The sequence below is a fragment of the Rhinopithecus roxellana genome, chromosome 19 (assembly GCF_007565055.1).
Source record: "Rhinopithecus roxellana isolate Shanxi Qingling chromosome 19, ASM756505v1, whole genome shotgun sequence".
NCBI lineage: Eukaryota > Metazoa > Chordata > Mammalia > Primates > Cercopithecidae > Rhinopithecus > Rhinopithecus roxellana.
Genome location: NC_044567.1, coordinates 56,633,880 through 56,657,734, shown reverse-complemented (window position 1 = coordinate 56,657,734; position 23,855 = coordinate 56,633,880). Strand labels below are relative to the sequence as shown.

Sequence of the window (23,855 nt, the reverse complement as noted above, 5' to 3'; positions counted from 1 at the left end):
AGAACGTGAGCAACAAGGAATTGGAAAATAAAATTTAAAAGCAATGCCAAAATATATCATTATTGATTCATTAATTGTAACAAATTTTTCATATTAATGTTAATAATATGGGAAACTGGGTAAGTGGTATATGGGAACCATGCAAATGATCTCTGCAATTTTTCTATAAATCTAAAAATATCCTGAAAAGTGTAGTTTAAAAAAAAAAAAAAACTATTTACAATAGCAATTTATAACATCATTCTATGGTTTGTGTTCTCCAACGTTTATGTGTTAGAAACTTAACCCCCAATGCCACAATGTTGAGAGGTATTAGGTCATGAGGGCTCCGGTCTCATCATGGATTAATGCCATTATCTCAGGAGTGGGTTATTTCTTCCTCCAAGAGATCTTCATTAAGCACTTATTACGTACCAGGCATCGTATTTGGTGCTAATGAACAGAGATGAACAGAGTAGACTCTTTCTGGCACGGAACTTAAAACTAATGGGGGAGCCAGATAATAAGGAAGTAAGCCAGCCGAGATGTAACTTCAGTTTTGTGGTGTTAGGAAAGAAACAAATTTGGCAATGCTGGAATAAGGGAGTTGCCTACTGAAGAGGGGTGGTCAAGGAGGGGCTCTCTGCTGAAGGGGGGTGACCAAGGAAGGGCTCTCTGAGGAGGCGATACTGAAGTGGGGACTTGAGGTTGGGGAAGCAGACTGCCAAGTGAGGCGCCACCACACCCGGCTAATCGTTGTATTCTTTTAGTAGAGACGGGGTTTTGCCATGTTGGCCAGGCTGTTCCTAAACTCCTGACCTCAAGTGATCCACCCTCCTCGGCCTCCCAAAGTGCTGGGATTATAGGTGTGAGCCGCTGCGCCCCCCTCTTCTGGAGGCTGAGAAGAAACTGCTCCCATCCCTCTTCTAGCTTCGGGGGTTTGATGACAATCCTTGATGCTCCTTGGCTTGTAGAGTCTGACTCCAGCCTCTGCCTCCTTCCCACGGCCTTCTTCCCTGTATCCCTGTGTGTTCAATCTCCCTCTCTCCTTTCTAAGGACAACAGTCATTAGGTAAGGGCCCCCCCAACCCTAAATCCAGGACCAGCTCATCTTGAGATACCTAATTACATTTACCACAATAAGGTCACATTTCCTGGTCCCAAGGTCTAGGACTTGGACATGTTCTGGGGTTGGGGGGACACTTCAACCCACTATATCTCCCTGGGTTCTCTTGAGATGACACAAATAGTCTTTGATTTTTTCTTGCTTTTTGTATAACATGATGTTCTAGGTTCATCTTGTACATTTCATGCCCTTGACCTGGAATTTTTCTCCAGGAATCCCTGGTTTCTTTTAGTGAAAAACTGTATTTAGAGATCACAATAAAGGTGCTACGAATGTATTACTTTTATAATCAATAAAAACAATTTTCACTAAATAAAAAATAATTGGCTACTTGTATCATCAGTCATCAAAATGGTCTTCAACTTATTTCTAGAACTTCTAAGAGTCTGTTCTAGAAAACTAATGCAAAATATTTAAGATGCTATATTCAGAAAAACATTCTTTGTAAGGATTATCGCGTTTTTTGTTTTTGTTTTTGTTTTTTGACAGGGTCTCACTCTGTCACCCAGGCTGGAGTGCAGGGGTGTGATCATGGCTCACTGCAGCTTTGACCTCCCAGGCTCAAGCAATCCTCCCGCCTCAGCTTCCCAAGTAGCTGAGACCACAGGCATGTGCCACCACACTCAACTAATTTTTAAATTTTTTGTGAAGACCAGGTCTCACTGTGTTGCCCAGGCTGGTCTTGGACTCTTGGCCTCAAGCGATCCTTCCGCCTTGGCCTCCCAAAACGCTAGGATTACAGGCGTGAGCCACTATACCCTGCCAGGATTATCTATAAAAGCAAAATTTTGGCCAGGCATGGTGGGTGGCTCACACCTGTAATCGCAGCACTTTGGAAGGCCAAGGCGGGTGGATCACGAGGTCAGAAGATGGAGACCATCCTGGCTAACATGATGAAACCCCATCTCTACTAAAAATACAAAAAATTAGCTGGGCGTGGTAGCGCGCGCCTGTAGTCCCAGCTACTCGCGGTGGCTCACGCCTGTAATCCCAGCACTTTGGGAGGCCGAGGTGGGTGGATCACAAGGTCAGGAGATCGAGACCAACCTGGCTAACATTGTGAAACCCCGACTCTACTAAAAATACAAAAAAACTAGCCGGACGTGGTGATGGGCACCTGTAGTCCCAGCTACTCATGAGAATGGCGTGAACCCAGGAGGCGGAGCTTGCAGTGAGCCAAGATCACGCCACCACACTCCAGCCTGGGCAACAGAGAAAGACTCCATCTCAAAAAAGAAAAAAAAAAAAGGCAAATTCGCAGCAGCATAAACAATGATCACGAATACTGCTAAATAATTTATGGTATAAGGCCAGGCGCAGTGGCTAACGCCTATAATCCCAGAACTTTGGGAGGCCAAGGCGGGTGGATCACAAGGTCAGGAGTTCGAGACCAGCCTGGCCAAGATGGTAAAACCCACCTCTACTTAAAAAAAAAAAACAAAAACACAAAAATTAGCCAGGGGTGGCGGCGGGCGCCTCTAATCCCAGCTACTCAGGAGGCTGAGGCAGAAGAATTGCTTGAACCTGGGAGGTGGAGGTTGCGGTGAGCCAAGATCGCAGCCACTGCACTCCAGCCTGGGCAACAGAGCAAGACTCCGTCTCAAAAAATAAATAAATAAATAAATAATTGATGGTATAGTCCCTTAAAGAGAAATATTATGTGGCCATAAACAATGATAGTAATAATGACACTGTAATGATAGTTATAATGATTATTACTATCACTATAATGACAGGAAAAATGCTAATGCTACATATGACACTAACAATAAAAGGATGTAACAGTGAATTAAGATTAAAACATACAAAACTATGTCTGTAAATAACAACTGAAAAAATACCCCAAATTGCTAATATGATTATTTGAGGATGATGGGATTAAGAGGGATCATTTTTGTTTTTTTATACTATAGTTATTTTACCTTTCAAATAGCATATTTACACGTATGTATTTCTTTCTGCACACACAAAATAGTTCAACAGTGCTTCTTCCCAAAAGAACTCTGGAACCCCTGCCTTGGAGGTCCTTACAGATAGTGCCATCTCACCCTGGGAGTGGCCTGGGGCTAAACGGACTGCTCTGTGGCTCCAAGGCCAAACCCTGGCAGGTCATGACCTTCGCAACTCAACACGCCCAGGTCCCCAGGCAGAGTGTGCTGCTGCCTGTGCCTCTGGCTGGCTTACGTGCCACTGAGGGGCCTTTGTGGACACACTTCCTGTTTGACCTGCTGTATTGCTGCCCTGGCTCACAGGAGCTCCAAGCTCTGCTGTCTGAAAATTCACTTAGGACTGTCTTCCTGTGGTCTAGGCATCTGTAAATTATAAATACAAAGTGGGTAGAAGAGCAGAACCTTTCCAAATTATGTTCTTTCTCTTGGCCTCAGGGAATCCCAGCCCCAGTGTGAAAAGGAATTTCTAACCCCCATGTTTACAGCTGAGTCAGAGGTTATTCTGGGTCTTCCTTCTGCCCCATCAGCTGCTGAACTACGGCCATTTGGGGGCCTCCAGCAGAGACATCACCCTTTCCTGCCCCCCAGTTCCTGAACGTCACCATCCCAAACAATGGCTATTTGTTTAGGCAGATTGAAAATGCCATGTAAATTTCAGAAGACATAAAAGCCCAGAGCATTCTGCCTAACTTTGTAACTCTTCTGAGCGTGGAGTAACTGGCTGTGACTCGCCATCACCAAAGGCTGGGTCCTAGTACAGACAAGTCTGTTCCTGCTTTTCTCATAGGGCAGGAGTGCTACTGACCTACTTTTACCGGGTCATGCCCTTTGAGGAGCTTAAACAACGCCAGGGAGGTGACCAGTCCTACTTTCTTGCCCAGTCTCCTTTTAACAAGGCCTTCCTGTAAGACAGCTGCCTGGGCAGCCTTATGGCTGGACAGTGAGCTTTCCTCTGTGGCAGGCCAACTGCTCTGACTCAGGGTTGTCTGTGGCCGTGTTAGGACGTATATTCTTACTCGCTGAGCGACGCAGCCCAGAGAGTTCAGGAAAAGGAGGTGGTGAGTGGGCAGCCAGGACAGCTCACCTGCTGGGTGGTGGCCAGGCAGTACTCTGCTGTGCTCAGGATGCTGCAGATGAGGCAGAGCTCCTCCAGAGTGAACTTGGCTACTTCTGAGCCCTCCTTTTCCTTAAGGAGGCTGCTGATGGTCAGCCCTCCACTGCTGGTTGTGGTTCTGAGGAAAAGGAACAGGAACGAGTCAGCCTGGAATTTCTAATTTGCTTCCTGAACTGGAAACTGCATATTTTAAGAAAAGAAAGGGGGGAAGTAAATCAGTGGCCCAAATCAGTCCACATACAATGAGTCCTTTTCCTACTGACCTGACCTTGACTATCGTCTGTTTAGATTCTCTCACCATCAGAAATAGAAAGAGATGATTCCTATTTTAGTTAACCTGAATCGTCAGCCAGTCATTAGCCACATTAACTAGGACGGTCTAATATCCAAAAGGAAGGCTGTTGAGCTGCCCTCTCTTTAGCTTGGAACCTCCTGATATGCAGAACTCATTGGGGACCATCTGGAGCACGAAAGGTGGTTACCTGCCCTGTTTCTTTCACTTAAGAAAAGTCTGCACTGGGACTTCTGTGTGCTTGTGGAGGAGGACATACGCGAATGTGAAGACACGCTTCCTGCCCAAGGCCCTAAGTGTCCCAAGAGGCCAAAACCCATCTCACATCCTCCTGCGACTACAGGTTTTGGGGTAGCTCCAGCTCCTGAGTGAGTTCTACGGTAGTAACCGCTCCCCACTCGTATCTGGAGGCTTCGGAATCCTCTGTTGGCTCCTTTCACCTTGCCCCCACTTCTGTGAACTGTCTCTTTACTGACAAAACCCCAGCTGAATGTGCCATTTTTTTCCTGTTGAGACGCTGACTAATACACGTGGGAAAATGCTCCCAGGATGAAGTTAAACGGTGGCTGCAGGGAATAAAAGCTATCAGCAGTACAGCCCCAATTCTGCAACACAAACAAAAGCACGCAGATCACACACATTATGTATCTACCAAGAACGGAAAAATATATACCAAAAAGTTAAGTTTTCTTTGGGTAGTGAGATTATATATAATTTTTTTTTTAAGGCGGAGTCTCCCCGCAATGCCCAGACTGGAGTGCAGTGGCGTAATCTCGGCTCACTGCAACCTCCGCCTCCTGGGTTCAAGTGATTCTCCTGCCTCAGCCTCCCGAGTAGCTGGGATTACAGGCACATGCCACCATGCCTGGATAATTTTTGTATTTTTAGTAGAGATGGGGTTTCACCATATTGGCCAGGCTGGTCTCAAACTCCTGACCTCAAGTGATCCGCCCGCCTCAGCCTCCCAAGGTGCTGGGATTACAGGCGTAAGCCACTGCATCTGGCCAATTTTTGTTTTTTTCTTTATGTGTTCCTATGTTTTCTAAGCTATGATGAACCTGTGCTATACTGATAATCAGAACAAAAGTTATTAAAATTTTAAGATCGGGCGCGGTGGCTCATGCCTGTAATCCCAGCACTTTGGGAGGCGGAGGCAAGCAGATCACCTGAGGTCAGGAGTTCGAGACCAGCCTGACCAACATGGAGAAACCTCGTCTCTACTAAAAATACAAAATTAGCCCGGTGTGGTGGCGGGTGCCTGTAATCCCAGCTACTCGGGAGGCTGAGGCAGGAGAATTGCTTGAACCCGGGAGGCAGAGGTTGCAGTGAGCCCAAATCACACCATTGCACTCCAGCCTGGGCAACAAGAGTGTAACTCCGTCTCAAAAAAAAATAAAATAAAATAAAAAATTTCAGTAATTTTTATCATAGTCAAAGAAGTTCTCATTAGTGAAATACCCATCACTTCTATCTCCTGTGAGCACAGGATTTTATTCTCTTTCTTCCAAATAACGTGAAACTCCCATATGTGACACATTTTAGTGATAATGACAGAAACAAATTCCGGAATTCTTTTAGCCATGGGGGTGATTTGAAAATACTAAATTCACAAGCATTACTTTAGGTCATATTCTATTACAATCAAACCTATCATATAATCAAAACATCTCTAAAATCCTAGTTGAATGATCCACCTATTTGAATAGTAAGCAATATAACAATCTTCTAATACCTCAGGATAATACAATAGTCACCATAATTGGGGGTTACGCAGTAGCTGCCCCCAGTCCTACCGCATCTTCAAACATTAGGCTCTGTCCAGCTCTAATGCATCAGGATAATACAATAGTCACCATAATTAGGAGCTACGCAGTAGCTGCCCCCCAATCCTACCGCATCTGAAACATTAGGCTCTGTCTGGCATGGCGGGAAGTGCGCACCACAAGAGGGACTTGGAACCTACTCAGAATGAGGAAAAAGCAGATTCATTCCTCCCACCCATCACTCCAGGGCATAATCTCACCGAACGAGGCTTGGGTGAAACTGCTTAAGCTATTTATCAGTAATTTCCACCACAACCTCACTTTTTGTGTGTGTGCCAAGTATCTATAGTTGAATCCATGGATATTAAATAGGTATACAATGGGATAGGTTCCCTTGAGTCCACTGTGGTAAGATTTGCCACGTGGGCAGCCAGTGTGGACATTTCCTTTGATGGTCCTGATCAGCTGTGGAATGTAAGAGAGGAAATAGCTTCAGGCCCTCAGGAACTCAGGAAGCCTGCTTTCTTCCTTGATACTCTTGGTGGTTCAGTAAACAACTTCAGAGTGGATTTCCTTAAGATTCCCATATTTAGGTCTATTTGCCACCACTCAGACTATGAAGAACAGGACTCACTTGGGCAGGTTGCCAGAGAGGATTTTCCAGGCGTATTCTCGGAGGTACTTCTGGAAAATGGTGGTCAGGGCGATCATGGGCTCCCCCGTACTGAGCTGAGAGCACTGCACCATGCACTTCTTGTAGTAGACGAAGAGGTCGGCGCAGCTGGGGAGCACGGCACCCCCTTCATCAGTGTTGGGCTTAGGTGGCCCCTGGGCTTTGAAATCAGCCACAAACCGATCTATCAGCTCTCCAAGGTTCCTAGGAGGAAAAAAAACCCCAAAAATGTTATTTTACTTCAAGGAAAGTAAAGCAAATGTGCTTGTTTGCAAAGTACATAAACTACTGCCACAAGTAATCATTCCTACTGCATTTAAAACTTAAAATCGGATCAATTTCTTTTTTTTTTTTTTTTTTTTTTTTTTGAGGCGGAGTCTCGCTCTGTCGCCCGGACTGGAGTGCAGTGGCCGAATCTCAGCTCACTGCAAGCTCCGCCTCCCGGGTTCACGCCATTCTCCTGCCTCAGCCTCCCGAGTAGCTGGGACTACAGGCGCCCGCCACCTCGCCCGGCTAGTTTTTGTATTTTTAGTAGAGACGGGGTTTCACTGTGTTAGCCAGGATGGTCTCGATCTCCTGACCTCGTGATCCACCCGTCTCGGCCTCCCAAAGTGCTGGGATTACAGGCTTGAGCCACCGCGCCCGGCCAAAATCGGATCAATTTCAATCTATATCACCATTCGCTACCACCACCACTCCTATAACAACAGCAGTAATAAAATTTGACGTATGAGATTCTAATCTCTAAATCGATTGATATTTGCGCTTTATACTTTTCAAGGCATTTCATTATCACACTGGACTCCAAACCCCTGTAAGCAAGATAGGGTATTATTGGTCCCACTAAAAGATGAGAAAATTAAGTCCTAGAAAGTTTATCACACAAGTTCGTGGCACAGCTGAGCCTAGACTCCAACACTAAAGTAAGAAACTGATCCTTCTATCATATTAGTACCGTTTACCCCTTCACCAAGGAAAACCCTAAATAATGATAGTGATCATTTTCTGAACACTTAGGATGCACCAGGTATTACGTCCATGCTTTACACGCATCATCTCATTGAACTTCATTTCCTTTTTTTTTTTTTGAGATAGAGTCTTGCTCTGTTGACCCAGGCTGGAGTGCAGTGGCACGATCTTGGACCACTGCAACCTCTGCCTTCAGGGTTCAAGTAATTCTCCTGCCTCAGCCTCCCATGTAGCTAGGACTACAGGTGCACGCCACTATGCCCAGCTAACTTTTATTTTCAGTAGAGACAGGGTTTCACCATGTTGCCCAGGCTGGTCTCGAACTCCTGACCTCAGGTGATCCACTCACCTTGGCCTCCCAAAGTGCTGGGATTACAGGCGTGAGCCACTGCGCCCAGTTCATTTACTTTTTACAATAAACTTACATAGTACGTATTATCACTATCCTCATTTTCAAAGAGTTAAGTACAGAAAAGCTGAGTACTTTGTCCGGAGTAATACAACAAGAAAACAGGAGAGCCAGGATTAAAAACTAAGCAGCCTGGCTCTAAGCTTCAAGCCTGAAAGCACGCTACTTCCTAAAAACAAAAAGGTTATGATGTCAGCAAATATTGAGACATCGCGAACCTAAATGTGTCCAAGGGATAGATGCCTAAACAAAGAGAAACTGGGAAATGTAATGGTTTCTTTCTCCTTCAAATGTAGTTTTTTCTTAGAATTTCCAGAATCAAAGGTGTAAAAAAATCTTAGGAAAAGAGAGGGTATGGGCAGAGCATGGTGGCTCATGCCTGTAACACCAGCACTTTGGGAGACTGAGGCGGATGGATCACTTGAGGCCAGGAGTTCGACACCAGCCTCGCCAACATGGCAAAACGCTGTCTCTACTAAAAATACAAAAATTAGCCAGGTGTGCGCCGGGCATGGTGGCTCATGCCTGTAGTATCAGCACTTTGGGAGGCCTAGGTGGACGGATCACGAGGTCAGGAGATCAAGAACATCCTGGCTAACGCGGTAAAACCCTGTCACTACTAAAAATACAAAAAAAAAAAAAAAAAAAAATTAGCCAGGCGTGGTTGTGGGCGCCTATAGTCTCACCTACTTGGGAGGCAGAGGCAGAAGAATGGTGTGAACCCAGGAGGCGGCGCTTGCAGAGAGCCAAGATTGCACCACTGCCCTCCAGCCTGGGTGACAGAACAAAACTCCGTCCCAAAAAATAAAAAAATAAATAAATAAATAAATAAAAAATTAGCCGGGTGTGATGGCGCATGCCTGTAATCCCAGCTACTTGGAAGGCTGAGGCAGAGAATCACTTGAACTTGGGAGGCAGAGGTTGCAGTGAGCCGAGATCACACCACTGCATTCCAGCCTGGGCGACAGAGCAGACTTGATGTCTGGAAAAAAAATCAAAAACAGGGTATGAGCAGCTCCAGACTTGCCTCAGGCCACAGTGGGGATGACAGTTGCAATTTTTGTCCCATTTCCCATTCAAACATCCCTGTAATTGTTCCACTGAACTGCGTCATCACCTGTGAGGATCCAGCAGCACTGCAGTAACTGCTTCTGCACAGCTGTGCTGGGTGAGGAATGGGAAGGGTTCCTACCACTCCCGACACGTTGCATCTTTTTAGGTTGCTGTTTAAGGCTATAGGAATCCAGCTGTGTTTTAAAAATGTATTTATATAATGGTAAGGAAGAAAAAGACAAGAACCACACATACCATCAGTTAGCAGGAATGGGAGAAAACTGACGTTTTACTCAAGGGCTTTTGTTATTGAAAGTCTATTACAGGCCAGGTGCCGGGGTTCACACCTGTAATCCCAGCACGTTGGGAAGCCGGGGTGGGCGAATCACCTGAGGTCAGGAGTTCGAGACCAGCCTGACCAACATGGAGAAACCCTGTCTTCACTAAAAATAAAAAAATTAGCCGGGCGTGGTGGCGGGCGCCTATAATCCCAGCTACTTGGGAGGCTGAGGAAGGAGAATCACTTGAACCGGGGAGGCGGAGGTTGTAGTGAGCCGAGATTGCGCCATTGCACTCCAGCCTGGGCAACAAGAGCAAAACTCCGTCTCAAAAAAAAAAGAAAAAGTAAAAGAAAGAAAGTCTATTTTACACAACCACTCTGCCCTCAAAGAACTTCTGGCCTAGACTAGGTCTCCGTCTGTGGTGATAGTGAGAAAGCAGGGAAGGATCTCATTAGTTGACCTTGTAAAGCTTCATGGCCACCACCCTTGTTCCTCATAACCTCTCTTGCCTCACTTTTCCATTGAATCTCCTACCTCTCCTCCACAGCTGACCCAACACTCCAGCCAGAGGTTCCTCATCATGGCTCCCCTGCTCACACACTTCCGGTCACAGGGCCTGTGCCTATGTGATGTCCTGGCCAACACGCTCTCCCGCAACCTGTCCACTCCCCTTTCAAGTTCATCCAGGTCTCATCCGCACCAGCTGCAACTTCTATCATCTGTCACACTTTACTAGACAGTGTGAGGATGCCATATATTCAGGAAATAACCTATTTTCTCCCATCCTGGGCCACGGCAGGCAACGCTAATCAACAAGGAGCCCCTTTTTTCACTGATCTCTCCTGTGATTCCAGAATCCTTCTTGAGACAGCACTCCAGCCAGTCACCTCTATAAACTGAAGCTGGTACACAAGGCGAAGGAGATGGACTCATCCGTTTCGTGCATGTTAACACAAGTTCCCTGAGAGGATGGATGACGTTTATGCTGGTTCTGCTGCCCCCAGCCCAGCCGTCATGCTAATAAGTGGAGCAAAGCTTCATGCTAGTGCTCAATACATACTTAGCTGATCAGCCTCCACACTCTGTTCCTAGGGGACGGGAATGGAGGGTGGGAAGGTGGAAATGGGATGGAGGCCAGTGCAGTGGAGATCATGGAACAGAAGGCAAAAGATTCCCCTGGGGTCTTCTTATGAGATTCTAACCTCTAAATCAATAGTGCAACCAAATCAAGGACCAGATCTCTGACACGCGTGGTTTTTTTTTGTTTTGTTTTTTTTGGAGATGGAGCCTTACTCTGTTGTCCAGGCTGGAGTGCAGTGGCATGATCTCAGCTCACTGCAACCTCCGCCTCCCAGGTTCAAGTGATTCTACTGCCTCAGCTTCCTGAGTAGCTGGGACTACAGGCACACACCACCACAACCAGCTAATTTTTGTATTTTTTTAAGTAGAGACAGGGTTTCACCATCTTGGCCAGGCTGGTCTTGAACTTCTGACCTCGTGATCTGCCCATCTCAGCCTCCCAAAATGCTGGGATTACAGGTGTGAGCCACTGCACCCGGCTGACTCTGATGTGCTTCTACTTTCATCACTCACCTATTCCCCTAGAAGATGGATATTTACTTACTTGCTTCCTATTTCAGAGCCAACCCAATGAGTAAGATTATAAATTAATTATGATCATACAGCATAAAGAAAATTTTCATTTCAAAAAACTCTACAGATCTATACTTTGTAGAATGTCTACAGGATGTCTACTCAGTTACTTTTGACATTGTTCTTTGGAGTGAATGAGAAATAAACCAGTTGGGGAAACCTTCCCCTCCCTTCCATCTTTCACTCTGCATCAGCATGCTTTAATGCCACATGAGACATTAGAAAATCAGTAGCTGGTATTTCACAGATCAGAATAATATAAGTTACCCCAATGGGAATGCGTAAGGCTCATTAGCTTTGAATACATGATCCAATCTGATCACATTTCTTTTTTTGTTTGTTTGTTTTGAGACAGAGTATTGCTTTGTCACCCAGGACAAAGTGCAGTGGCATGATCATGGCTCACTGCAGGCTCAACCCCCCAGGCTCAAGCAATTCTCTTGCCTCAGCCTCCCAAGCAGCTGGGACTACATGCGTGCATCACCATGCATGGCTAGGAGGAGGCCAGGAGTTTGAGAATAGTATAGGCAGCAAAGTTAGATCTCTATCTCTAAAAAAAATTAACAAATTAGCTAGGCATGGTGGTGTGTGCTTGTAGTCCCAGCTACTTGGGAGGCTGAGGGAGGAGGATCACTGGAGCCCAGGAGTTTGAGGTTACAGTGAGCTATAATGCCACCACTGCACTCCAACCTGGACAACAGAGCAAGACACTGTTGGAAGGAACTCCAGCCTGGACAACAGAGCAAGACACTGTTGGAGGGGAGGGGAGGGCAGGGTAGGGTAGGGGAGGGGAGGGGAGGGGAGGGGAGGGGAGGGGAGAAGGAAGGAAATACCTCTCTCTCCAAATACTGCTGGGAGTTCCACTGATAAATTACGTGCCCTAGGAATGAAGACTGTTGCAGAATGGTATCAACAGAGGGAAAAACTAAAGTGAGGAGAAAAAATACGCCATTGCAGACTGGGTTTATCCATGGATGGCAAAGGCCGTTTTTCTGGTGGGCCTGTAGTCAGCATTCACAGAAACAATATTCTAATTGGAATGTTAAGCAGTGAGGCACAGGGAAAGAAAGACAGTAGCCAGAAAATGGCAAGGCAGGTGAGCAAGGTCAAGGCAGCTGAAGATCCCCAGAAAGTTAGATAACTTTTTTTTTGTTTGTTTTTTTGAGACAGGGTCACCCAGGCTGCAGTGCAGTGGCATGACCGCAGCTTACTGCAACTTCTGCCTCCCAGGCTCCAGCGATCCTCCCGCCCCAGCCACCTGAGTAGTTGGGACTACAGGTGCGCACCACCACACCTGGATAATTTTTGTGGGTTTTTTTTTTTTTTCTTTTGTAGAGACAGGGTTTTGTCGTGTCACCCAGGCTGGTCTCCAACTCCTGAGCTCAAGTCATCCACCTGCCTCAGCCTCCCAGAGTGCTGGGATTACAGGAATGAGCAACCACACTCAGTCCTAGAACTTCTTAATTCAAGGGTACTCACACTAATTTGCACCCCTTCCTCTTCCCTTTTTCTGGGGCTGAGGATGTTGCTCTGGTGTGGCCAGTGGGGCTGGGGAGCCAAGGTGTGGCTTGAGCACAGCCGGCAGATGGGTTACATACAGGCAAATTGAGCAAATAAGTAAACACACTGAGCATACTAGGACCCAGATTTCTCACTGTCGTAGAAGGCAGTTGCCAATGTTGAAAGGGAGAGGCAAAAATAAACCCTGTGGGTTGAGATTAGAATTGGAGGCATCAGCATAAAATGCAGTTTCTAATATAGAAGCAGGTGCACACACAGCTATAGATGCATATATGTAGAAGCAGGTGCACACAGAGCCATAGATGCATATATGTAGAAGCAGGTGCACACAGAGCCATAGATGCATATATGTAGAAGCAGGTGCACACACAGCCATAGATGCATATATGTAGAAGCAGGTGCACACAGAGCCATAGATGCATATATGTAGAAGCAGGTGCACACAGAGCCATAGATGCATATATGTAGAAGCAGGTGCACGCACAGCCATAGATGAATATATGTAGAAGCAGGTGCACACAGAGCCATAGATGCATACACACATATGTTTACACACATACATTTCTTAGCTCTCTCAGTCAAGGCAATCTGGAAGCAATGACACCGAACAGCAAGGAGCACACTTGGTTTCTAAATGTCATTTTCCACCAAAGGAACAAGAAATGCCTGGGGAAATGGATGACTCCAGGGCTGGGATACAAAAGTACAGGATAAGCCTGGTATATTTTGTTGTGCCAGAGAGGAAGGAGGTGCTCAAAAAATGATAGCAGCATGTAAAAAGGATGAAGAGCCAGCTTAAAGAGGCTCCCACTGGCCAAGTTAGGGACAATTTGAGAACTAAAATAACAACAACGAATCCTGGAAGGAAAAACAGACTAATGGAAAAACTGGTGAAGTTGAAACACAGTGTGCAGGTTATTAAATAGCATCGTACCAATGTTAACTTGCCAGTTTTGACAGCTCTGCTGAGGTTATATAAGATGTCAACATCAAGGGAAGGTGGGTGAAGGGGAACATAAGAAATTCGTACTATTCATGAAATTTTCCTGTAGGTATACATTTATTCCAAAATAAAGTAAAAATAAAAGAGATAGTGATGCCTACAACCTACTAAATGAAATATAAAAATCTGTGAGTCCATGCTGACATAGATGTACGGGGGAGAAGTGAAAGCTTTTCTTAAAGTAGAATGCCAACTGATAAACGCAGAAGAAATGATGTAGCTAGAAAAATCACCATTTGATCGGGCGCGGTGGCTCATGCCTGTAATCTCAGCATCTAGGGAGGCCGAGGTGGGCAGATGACTTGAGGTCAGGAGTTCCAAACCAGCCTGGCCAACATGGTGAAACCCCATCTCTACTAAAAATACAAAAAAAATTAGCTGGGCGTGGTGGCACGCACCTGTAATCCCAGCTACTTGGGAGGCTGAGGCAGGAGAATCACTTGAACCCAGGAGGCGAAGGTTGCAGTGAGCCGAGATTGTGTCACTGCACTCCAGCCTGGGCCACAGAGGAAGACTCTGTCTCAAAAAAAAGAAAGAAAGAAAGAAAAATCATCATTTGTCAATCATCTTAGTAATAAATTACTCGATAAGTGGAAGATGAGGAAAAGGATATTGATAAAGTTTCAAGGTTTCTCCCAACACTTATTCATAAATAGAGATACCTGGTAGAGACGACATCTACACCAAGTAACAAAAACAAACATCATAGGCCGGGTGCGGTGGCTCAAGCCTGTCATCCCAGCACTTTTGGAAGCCAAGGTTGGCAGATCACCTGAGGTCAGGAGTTCGAGACCATCCTGACCAACATGGTGAAACTCTGTCTTTGCTAAAAAAAAAAAAAAAAAATACAAAAATTAGCCAGGCACAGTGGTGGGCACCTGTAGTCCCAGCTACTCAGGAGACTGAGGCAGGAGAATTCTTGAGCCCGGGAGACAGAGGCTGCAGTGAGTGGAGATCACACCAGTGTACTCCAGCCTGGGGAATAGAGTGAGACTCTGTCTCAAAAAAAAAAAAAAAAAAAAAAAAAAAAGAGCATCACAAGTTTTGGGATAAATTGGCATTCTGTGCCTCCTGATATGAATTCCTGGGAACACAGGACCACTTCTGTATGAATCATAAATCATGAGGAAACATCAGACAAACCCAAACTGAGGGAAATTCCAGAATGTAATTGGCCAATACTCTTCAAAAATGTCAAGGTCAGCCGGGCACGGTGGCTCACGCCTGTAATTCCAACACTTTGGGAGGCCGAGGCGGGCGGATCACAAGGTCAGGAGATCGAGACCATCCTGGCTAACACGGTGAAGCCCTGTCTCTACCAAAAATACAAAAAATTAGCCGGGCATGGTGGCGGCGCCTGTAGTCCCAGTTACTCAGGAGGCTGAGGCAGGAGAATGGCGTGAACCCAGGAGGTGGAGGTTGCAGTGAGCCGAGATCGCGCCACTGCACTCCAGCCTGGGCAACAGAGTGAGACTCCGTCTCAAAAAAAAAAAAAGTCAAGGTCATGAAAGACAGACTCAATTAGTCTTCTGGGTTGAAGGAGACCAAAGAGACATGACAACTAAATGCAACCGGTGATCCCAGAGCTATTCAAACAGTCAAACAAACAAACGAGCAAGACTGGGACAACTGCTGAAATGTGAGGAGGAGACCATGGATGAAGCAGTAACGTTGTGTCAATGTGAATGCCCTGATGTGGATAGTTGTACTGTGGTTACGTAGAAACCTTGTTTCTAAGAAATATATATTGAAGTATTAAAGAGTAGTGGGGCATCTTGTCTGCAACTTGAGAATTCAAAGGTTCAGGAAAAAAGCACAGGTTGGGCACAGTGGTTCACGTCTCTAATCCCAACACTTTGGGAGCCTGAGGCCGGCAGATGGCTTGAGCCCAGGAGTTTGAGACCAGCCCGAGCAACATGGTAAGACCCTGTCTCTACAAAAAAAAAAAAACAAAAAAACCCACAAAATTTAGCCTGATGTGGTGGTGTGTGCCTGTAGTCTCAGTTACTCCACAGGCTGAAGTAGGAGGATCACCTGAGCCCAGGAGGTGGAGGCTTCAGTGAGCTGAGCTCATGCCATCGTACTCCACCCTAGGTGACACAGTGAGACCCTGTCTCAAAGAAGAGACAAGGGGAAGGGAAGGGAGGGGAGGGGAGTGGGAAGGGAGGGGAGGGGAGGGGAGGGGAGGGGGAAGAGAAAGGGAAAGAGAAAAAGAAAAAAAGAAAGAGAGAGAGAGAAAAAAAGAGAGAGAGAGAGAAAGAAAAAGAGAAGAGAAAAAAGAAAAGGGAAAAGCATGCAGTGTCTGTGCATTATGCTGGGGGAGGAGATAACTATTAATGAGGAATCTGGATGAAGGCTATACAAGGGCTCTATGTATAATTCTCATAATTCTTCTGTAAGCTTGAAATGAGTTCAAAATAAACAACAATGGTAACTAGTTTACAGACAGATGCTAGGCTCTAGAAAAGCACGGGTTCTATTCTAACAAAAGTTATTAGAGGGAGCTCAGGAGAATGGGCAGATACGGAGTCACCAGTAACTTCCCTGAAGGAGAGTGCCACAGAATGGGGTGAAGAAAGTGCCTATGTAGAAACCTCTTTTGCAAGAGTCAGCCAGAGGAAATCACTATATCCCAAGAGTAGAAGACAGACGAACCTCCTCTTTGAAGATCAATCAAAATTGAGAAAACCATTTACAGCATGTAGGGACGGCTTAGCCCAACCTGCTAGTGGCCATCCCCACTTCCTGCCTCCTCCCCGAGTACTGGCTCTACAGTCCTCCTACTGCTACTTGGCTTTTGGCTGGGGCAGGTGCTGCCGGAACTTTCCCTGGGCAGGTGGGAGGCTGGGGAGATGAGAGGGTGGACCCCATGCCAGGCTCAAGAGAAATCTGGTCACACTGACAAGGCCACCCATCCACATGGGAGTCCTGAAAAAGATGAGAGGGATGGCAGGGCAGGCACAGTTCCTGAGCACTATGTACTGTGTGCGTGCTGAAGGTGAAAATGCCACCTCTTCTCCTCCTCACCACAAAGTCCGTGAGGTTGGCCTTACGACCCTCGCGGTGTAGAGGGGCTAGAAGCATGCTCAAGGTCCCAGTCTAACAAGCGCAAAGCCTCACACCCAGGTCTGTCTGGGATCAGGCCCACGCTCTTTCCACCACACTGTGCTGCGTCTCTGTCATCTGGGAAGTTATGAATGGTCTCGGACTTTCTGAGTCAGAGCTACAGCAAAAGCAGTCATGTGCACAAAACCAGACCCTGCCTGAGTTCCTTCTCCAGCCTCAGGGTTCTTTGACTGAAGGGAAGAAGCAGTTCCTACAACTCCTTGAAATTACACTCAACATAGTGTGTGCAGGAAACAGATTTTTTTGACAAGAGGGTCTATGGTTTCCATTGGGTTCTTAAAAGGATCTATGACTTTAAAATGGTTAATAACGAGTGTGTTAGGCATTCTTTTGTCTGATTATCTCTTCTGACAGATGAGGAAATCGAGTTCTTTAAACTCTGTTTTCTACTTCGAGTTATGGTGTTTATTCTGGAGCAACAACAGCACAGCCTGCGCGGTTTCCGCTCCTTCCTTAGGGCTGCGGAAACTTCCTAGTGAGGCCAAACAGCAGGGTAAGTGGCCAGCACCTCATTTTTCATAGGAAAATGGAGAGTCCCCGAGGAAGGCAGGCCTGGTTCCTTGCCCAAAGTATCATGAACAATGAGTATACTTTGCATAAATCAAGGCCATGTGAAAACAGTGGATGCCAGAATTACAGTAACTCAGAAAAATGACCCTTTAGACCAGGTGGGTTTTGGGAAAGGACGTGGCTACCTCAGACATGTGCTTTAAACCCTGGGCCTTGGCTGGGCGCGGTGGCTCGTGCCTGGAATCCCAGCACTTTGGGAGGTAGAGGTGGCAGAACTCTTAAGCCCAGGAGTTCGAGACCAGCCTGGGCAACATGGCAAACCTGCATCTCTATAAAAGATACAAAAATTAGCCAGGTGTGGTGGTGTGTGCCTGTAGTCTCAGCTACTTGAGAGGCTGAGGAGGAAGGATTGCTGAAACCCAGGAGGCTGAGGCTACAGTGAGTCCTGATCATGCCTCTGTATTCCATCCTAGGTGACAGTGAGACCCCATCTCAAAAATAAATAAAAATAAAACCTGGACCCAGTAACTTTTAAGCCTTTTAAAACTAAAAATGTAGGTTAAGAGAAGATGGGGCTTTGGCTAAAAACAGTCATCCAGGGGGTTGCTCAAAGACCTGTGACTAATAGGCAAATAACCAATCCTTTTTCCCACCCCTCAGGGGTGTCTTAGTAACTTCCTGGAGGCAAATTGAATGCAGAAGACAGGGTGCTCTCAGGGACAAAGCGGCGGAATTCCCCCACTGTCCCTCTGTGTGCCTGCTGGACACGAGCCCACTGGGCGGAGAGCAAGGGCACCACTGGGCCTTTGCAAGGCAAATGACGGCAAGGCAACTTTTTTGTGGGGGGCTGGTGGGGAGACTTCCATTTGATGATGGAGAAGCTACTGGGTAAGTTCACTTTCTGAGATTTTAACATGAAGTACTGTGTAATCGGGCATGAAAAGTATAGAAGCAGTCCATAAAATCAAGTAGGTGAATAATATTGTTCCATGTGGCATTTCTAATTGAAACATTCTCTTCATCTTACGGTTTAACATGTTTGAAACTAAGAACATGCTCACCCATGATAGAAGCATTAAAAGGGGGGGAAGGAGGGGTGGACTGCAATCAGACCAAAATGCGTAAATGCAATCCCAAAGGCCCTCCCTAAAAACCTATACATTCCCAGAGAACTTCCCCCAGAACCTCAATGCGTTCCCACAGAACGTCCCTCAGAACCTAACACGTTGCCAGAGAACCTCCCTCAGAAACTAATGCGTTCCCAGAGAACTTCCCTCAGAATGTAATGTGTTCCCAGAGAACTTCCCTCAGAATCTAATGTGTTCCAAGGAACCTCCCTCAGAACCTCAATGCGTTCCCAGAGAACCTCCCTCAGAACCGAATTCCTTCCCAGAGAACCTCCCTCAGAACCTCAGTGCATTACCAGAGAATCTCCCTCAGGACCTAATGCGTTCCCGGAGAACTTCCCTCAGAACCTAATGCATTCCCAGAGAACCTCCCTCAGAACATAATGCATTCGTAGAGAATCTCTCTCAGGACCTAATGCGTTCCCAGAGATCCTGCCTTAGAACCTAATGCGTTCCCAGAGAACCTCCCTCAGGACCTAACGCATTCTGAGAGAACTTCCCTCAGGACCCAATGCCTTCCCAGCGAACTTCCCTCAGGACCTCAATTTGTTCCCAGAGAACTTCCCTGAGAACCTCAATGCGTTCCCAGAGAACCTCCCTCAGGACCTAACGCATTCCCAGAGAACCTCCCTCAGGACCTCACGCGTTCTCAGAGAACCTCCCTCAGGACCTAACGCGTTCTCAGAGAACCTCCCTCAGGACCTAACGCGCTCCCAGAAAACTTCCCTCAGGACCTCAATTAGTTCCCAGAGAACTTCCCTCAGGACCTCAATTAGTTCCCAGAGAACTTCCCTGAAAACCTCAACGCATTCCCAGACAATCTCCCTCCAAACCTAACACGTTGCCAGAGAACCTCCCTCCAAACCTAATGCGTTCCCAGAGAACCTCCCTCAGAACCTAATGGGTTACCAGAGAATCTCCCTCAGAACTGAAAGGCATTACCAGAGAACTTCCCTCACGACCTAATGAGCTCCCAGAGAACCTCCCTCAGAACCAAAAGGCAACACCAGACAACCTACCTCAAGATCTAATGCGTTCCCAGAAAACCTCGCTCAGAACCTATTACGTTCCCAGAGAACTTCCCTCAGAACCTAATGCGTTCCCAGAGGTCCTCCCTCAGAATCTAATGCGTTCCAGAGAAATTCCTTCAGAACGTAATGCATTCCCAGAGAACTTCCCTCAGGCCCTCAATGCGTTCCAGAGAACCTCCCTCGGAACCTCAGTGAGTTCTCAGAAAATCTCCCTCAGAACCTCAGTGCAATCCCAGAGAACCTCCCTCAGAACCTAAGCGTTCCCAGAGAACCTCCCTCAGAACCTCAGTGCATTTCTCGAAAACCTCCCTCAGAATCTCAGTGCATTCCCAGAGAACTTCCCTCAGGACCTCAATGCGTTCCCAGAGATCCTCCCTCAGGACCTAATGCGTTCCCAGAGAACCTCCCTCAGAACCTAATGCGTTCCCAGAGAACTTCCCTCAGAATCAAATGTGTTCCCAGAGAACCTCCCTCAGGACCTAATGCGTTCCCAGGGAACTTCCCTCAGAATCAAATGTGTTCCCAGAGAACCTCCCTCAGAACCTAAGTGTGTTCCCAGAGAACCTCCCTCAGAACCTAGTGCATTCGCAGAGAACCCCCTCAGAACCTCAATGCGTTCGCAGAGATTTTCAAGACCTCAACGCATTCCCAGAGAAACTCCCTCAGGACCTAATGAGTACCCAGAGAACCTCCCACAGAACCTAATGTGTTGCCAGAGAAATTCCCTCAGAACCTAATGCATTACCAGAGAACTTCCCTTAGGACCTCAATGTGTGAACAGAGAACTTCCCTTAAGACCTCAATGCATTCCCAGAGAACCTCCCTCAGAACCTAATGTGTTCCCAGAGAAATTCTCTCAGAACCTAATGCTTTACCAGAGAATTTCCCTTAGGACCTCAATGCATTCCCAGAGAACCTCCCTCAGAACCTAATGCGTTCCCAGAGACCTTCCCTCACAACCTAATGCATTCCCAGAGAACTTCCCTCAGGGACCTAATGCGTTACCAGAGAATCTCCCTCAGGACCTAATGCATTCCCAGAGAACCTCCCTCAGAACCTCAATGTGTTCCCAGAGAACCTCCCTCAGAACCCAATGTGTTCCCAGAGTACCTCCCTCAGAACCCAATGTGTTCCCAGAGAACCTCCCTCAGAACCCAATGTGTTCCCAGAGAACCTCCCTCAGAACCCAATGTGTTCCCAGAGAACCTCCCTCAGAACCCAATGCGTTCCCAGAGAACCTCTCTCAGAACCGAACGCATTCCGAGATTACCTCCTTCAGAATCTCAATGCGTTCTCAGAGAACTTCCCTCAGAACCTAATGAGTTCCCAGAGAACTTCTTTCAGGACCTAATGCATTCCCAGAGAACTTCCCTCCCTTAGAACCTAGTGCGTTCCCAGAGAAACTCCCTCAGGACCTAATGCGTTCCCACAGAACCTCCCTCAGAACCTCAATACGTTCCCAGAGAACCTCCTTCAGAACCTAATGCATTCTGAGATAACCCCCATCAGAATCTCAATGCATTCCCAGAGAACTTCCCTCAGAACCTAATGTATTCCCAGAGAACCTCCCTCAGAATCTCAATGCGTTCTCAGAGAACTTCTCTCAGAACTTAACGCGTTCCCACAGAACTTCTCTCAGGACCTAATGTGTTCCCAGAGAACCTGCCTCAGGACCTAATGTGTTGCCACAGAACTTCCCTCAGAACCTAATGCATTCCCAGAGAACCTCCCTCAGAACCTAATGCATTCCTAGAGAACCTCCCTCACAACCTAATGCGTTCCCAGAGAAATTCCCTCAGAATCTAATGCGTTCCCAGAGAAATTCCCTCACAACCTAATGCGTTCCCAGTGAACTTCCCTCAGGACCTCAATGCATTCCCAGAGAACCTCCCTCAGAACCTAACGTGTTCCCAGAGAACCTCCCTCAGAACGTCAGTGCATTCCCAGAGAATCTCCTTCGGAACCTCAGTGTGTTCCCAGAGAACCTCCCTCAGAACCTCAATGCGTACCCAAAGAACTTCACTCAGAACCTCAATGTGTTCCCAAAGGACTTCCCTCAGAACCTAACGCATTACCAGAGACCTTCCCTCAAGACCTAATGCGTTCCCAGAGAACTTCCCTCAGAATCTAATGTGTTCCCAGAGAACTTCCCCCAGGACCCAATGCGTTCCCAGAGAACCTCCCTCAGAACTTCAATGCGTTCCCAGAGAACCTTCCTCACGACCTAATATGTTCCAAGAGAACCTCCCTCAGAACTTCAATGCATTCCCAGAGAACTTTCCTCTGAACCTAACGCGTTCCCAGAGAACCTCCCTCAGAACCTGAATGCGTTCCCAGAGAACTTCCCTCTGAACCTAATGTGTTCCCAGAGAACCTCCCTCAGAACCTAATGCGTTGCCAGAGAACTTCCCTCAGGACCTCAGTGCGTTCCCCAAGAACCTCCTTCAGAACCTCAGTGCGTTCCCAGAGAACCTCCCTCAGAACCTAATGCGTTCCCAGAGAACTTCCCTAAGAACCTCAACGCGTTCCCAGAGACCCTCTGTCAGGACCTAATGCGTTCCCAGAGAACTTCCCTCAGAACCTCAATGTGTTCCCAGAGAACTTCCCTCAGTACCTAATGCGTTCCCAGGGAACCTCCCTCAGGACCTAATGCGTTCCCAGATAACTTCCTTCAGTACCTAATGCATTCCCAGAGAACCTCCCTCAGAACCCAATGTGTTTCCAGAGAACTTCCCTCAGAACCTCAATGTGTTCCTGAAGAACCTCCCTCAGGACTTTCCCACAGCCGCTGTTGCTCTCCCCATGGGAGCCACCTTCTGGTCCCTTCCAAGTGCATTCTTTAGACTATAAGGCTTCCTCTGGGAGCCCAGGCCAGTCTGTCTCCAGTCATCTTGTCACAAGTCATCTTAACCTTTCCAAAACCTGCCTTCCAACGTGGAAGGGCTTTCTACAGTTACTTTGGCTGTGGACAAGGACTCAGGGGTTAGGAGTCTTCCTCCTTTTCTAATGCCCCCTCACGCACACAACAGACACTGGAGCACGAACAGTCTTCGGCAGTTAGTTTGGAAGTCTTTGGGATTTTTTTTAAAACAGGTTGGGAGGGAAGGAACCGCAGTGAGATGCTTTATAAAATCTTTGAGATGCTTTATAAAAATCTTTGGAGGCTACAAGTTTGTGAAAAGCATATACTATATTTTGTTTGCTTTTTTTTTTTTTTTTTTTGAGACAAAGTCTCTGTCATCCAGCTGGGTGGCATAGTAACGGCTCATTGCAGCCTCCACCTCCTGGGCTCCAGCGATTTTCCCACCTCAGCCGTTCAAGTAGCTGGGACTACAGGTGTGCACCACCACACTGACTAATTGAAAAAAAATTATTTATAAAGATGAGGTTTCACCATGTTGTCCAGGCTGGTCTCAAATCCTGGGCTCAAGAACTCCTCCTACCTTGGCCTCCCAAAGTGCTGGGATTACAGGTGCAACCCACTGTACCTGGCCATATGAAAAGCATACACTCTATTATATAGATGATCCATAAAATAAAATCAGAGTCCATGAGTTCATACTGATATATAAACAAATGGGGGAGAGGAAAAATTCTTCCATATAGTAGAACTCCAATTAGTAACTGTAGACGAAATGATGAAAATAGACAATCAACATTTGGCAAATGCCACAGAAACAATGCTTCAGTCAGGAATCAATCATGAAGGGATGCAAAAATGAGTGGGCAAAAGTTTGATGAGAGCACGATGTTTACATAGTATCATCCCATAAGATACTTAATAATTACCAGGAGAAAAATAGTAACTTCACAGTGAAGACAGTTGGCAGGTACCACCTAAAGCAAGTAATCAAAGTATCAGCAATAATGGGACAAATCAATGTGATGTGCCTCTTGACACAATGCACTGGGGATACAATGCCACTTTTATGGTATTCTTGCCCAAAATGGATTTAATCAAGAAAAAAACAAACAAAAACTGAGGACATTGTACAAAATACCTGGCCAGTACGCATTGAGGCTGTGAAAGACAAAGAAAACATGAGGAATAGCTGGGCGAGGTGGCTCATGCCTGTAATCTCAGCACTTTGGGAGGCTGAAGTGGGTGGATCATTTGAGCCCAGGAGTTCAAGACCAGCCTGGGTAACACAGGGAGACCGCATCTCTACCAAAAATAGAAAAATTAACCAGGCGAAGTGGCGTGCACCTGTGGTCCCAGCTACTTGGGAGACTGAGGTGGGAGGATTGCTTGAGCCCAGGAGATGGAGGATGCAGT

At 46.7% G+C, this 23,855-nt stretch overlaps 1 protein-coding gene across 3 annotated transcripts in view; it reads right to left on the bottom strand.

Moving 5' to 3' along the window:
• Window positions 1-23,855, bottom strand: part of VPS53 (VPS53 subunit of GARP complex) — a 168,820-nt gene that overhangs the window by 38,872 nt on the left and 106,093 nt on the right. For all 3 annotated transcript variants that reach the window (XM_010373479.2, XM_030924066.1, XM_030924067.1), the window contains 2 exons: window positions 6,858-7,100; window positions 4,139-4,286 (listed from right to left, as the gene is read on the bottom strand). In XM_010373479.2, the coding sequence (XP_010371781.2) occupies window positions 4,139-4,286; window positions 6,858-7,100 (391 nt within the window). The remainder of the gene's footprint in view (window positions 1-4,138; window positions 4,287-6,857; window positions 7,101-23,855) is intronic.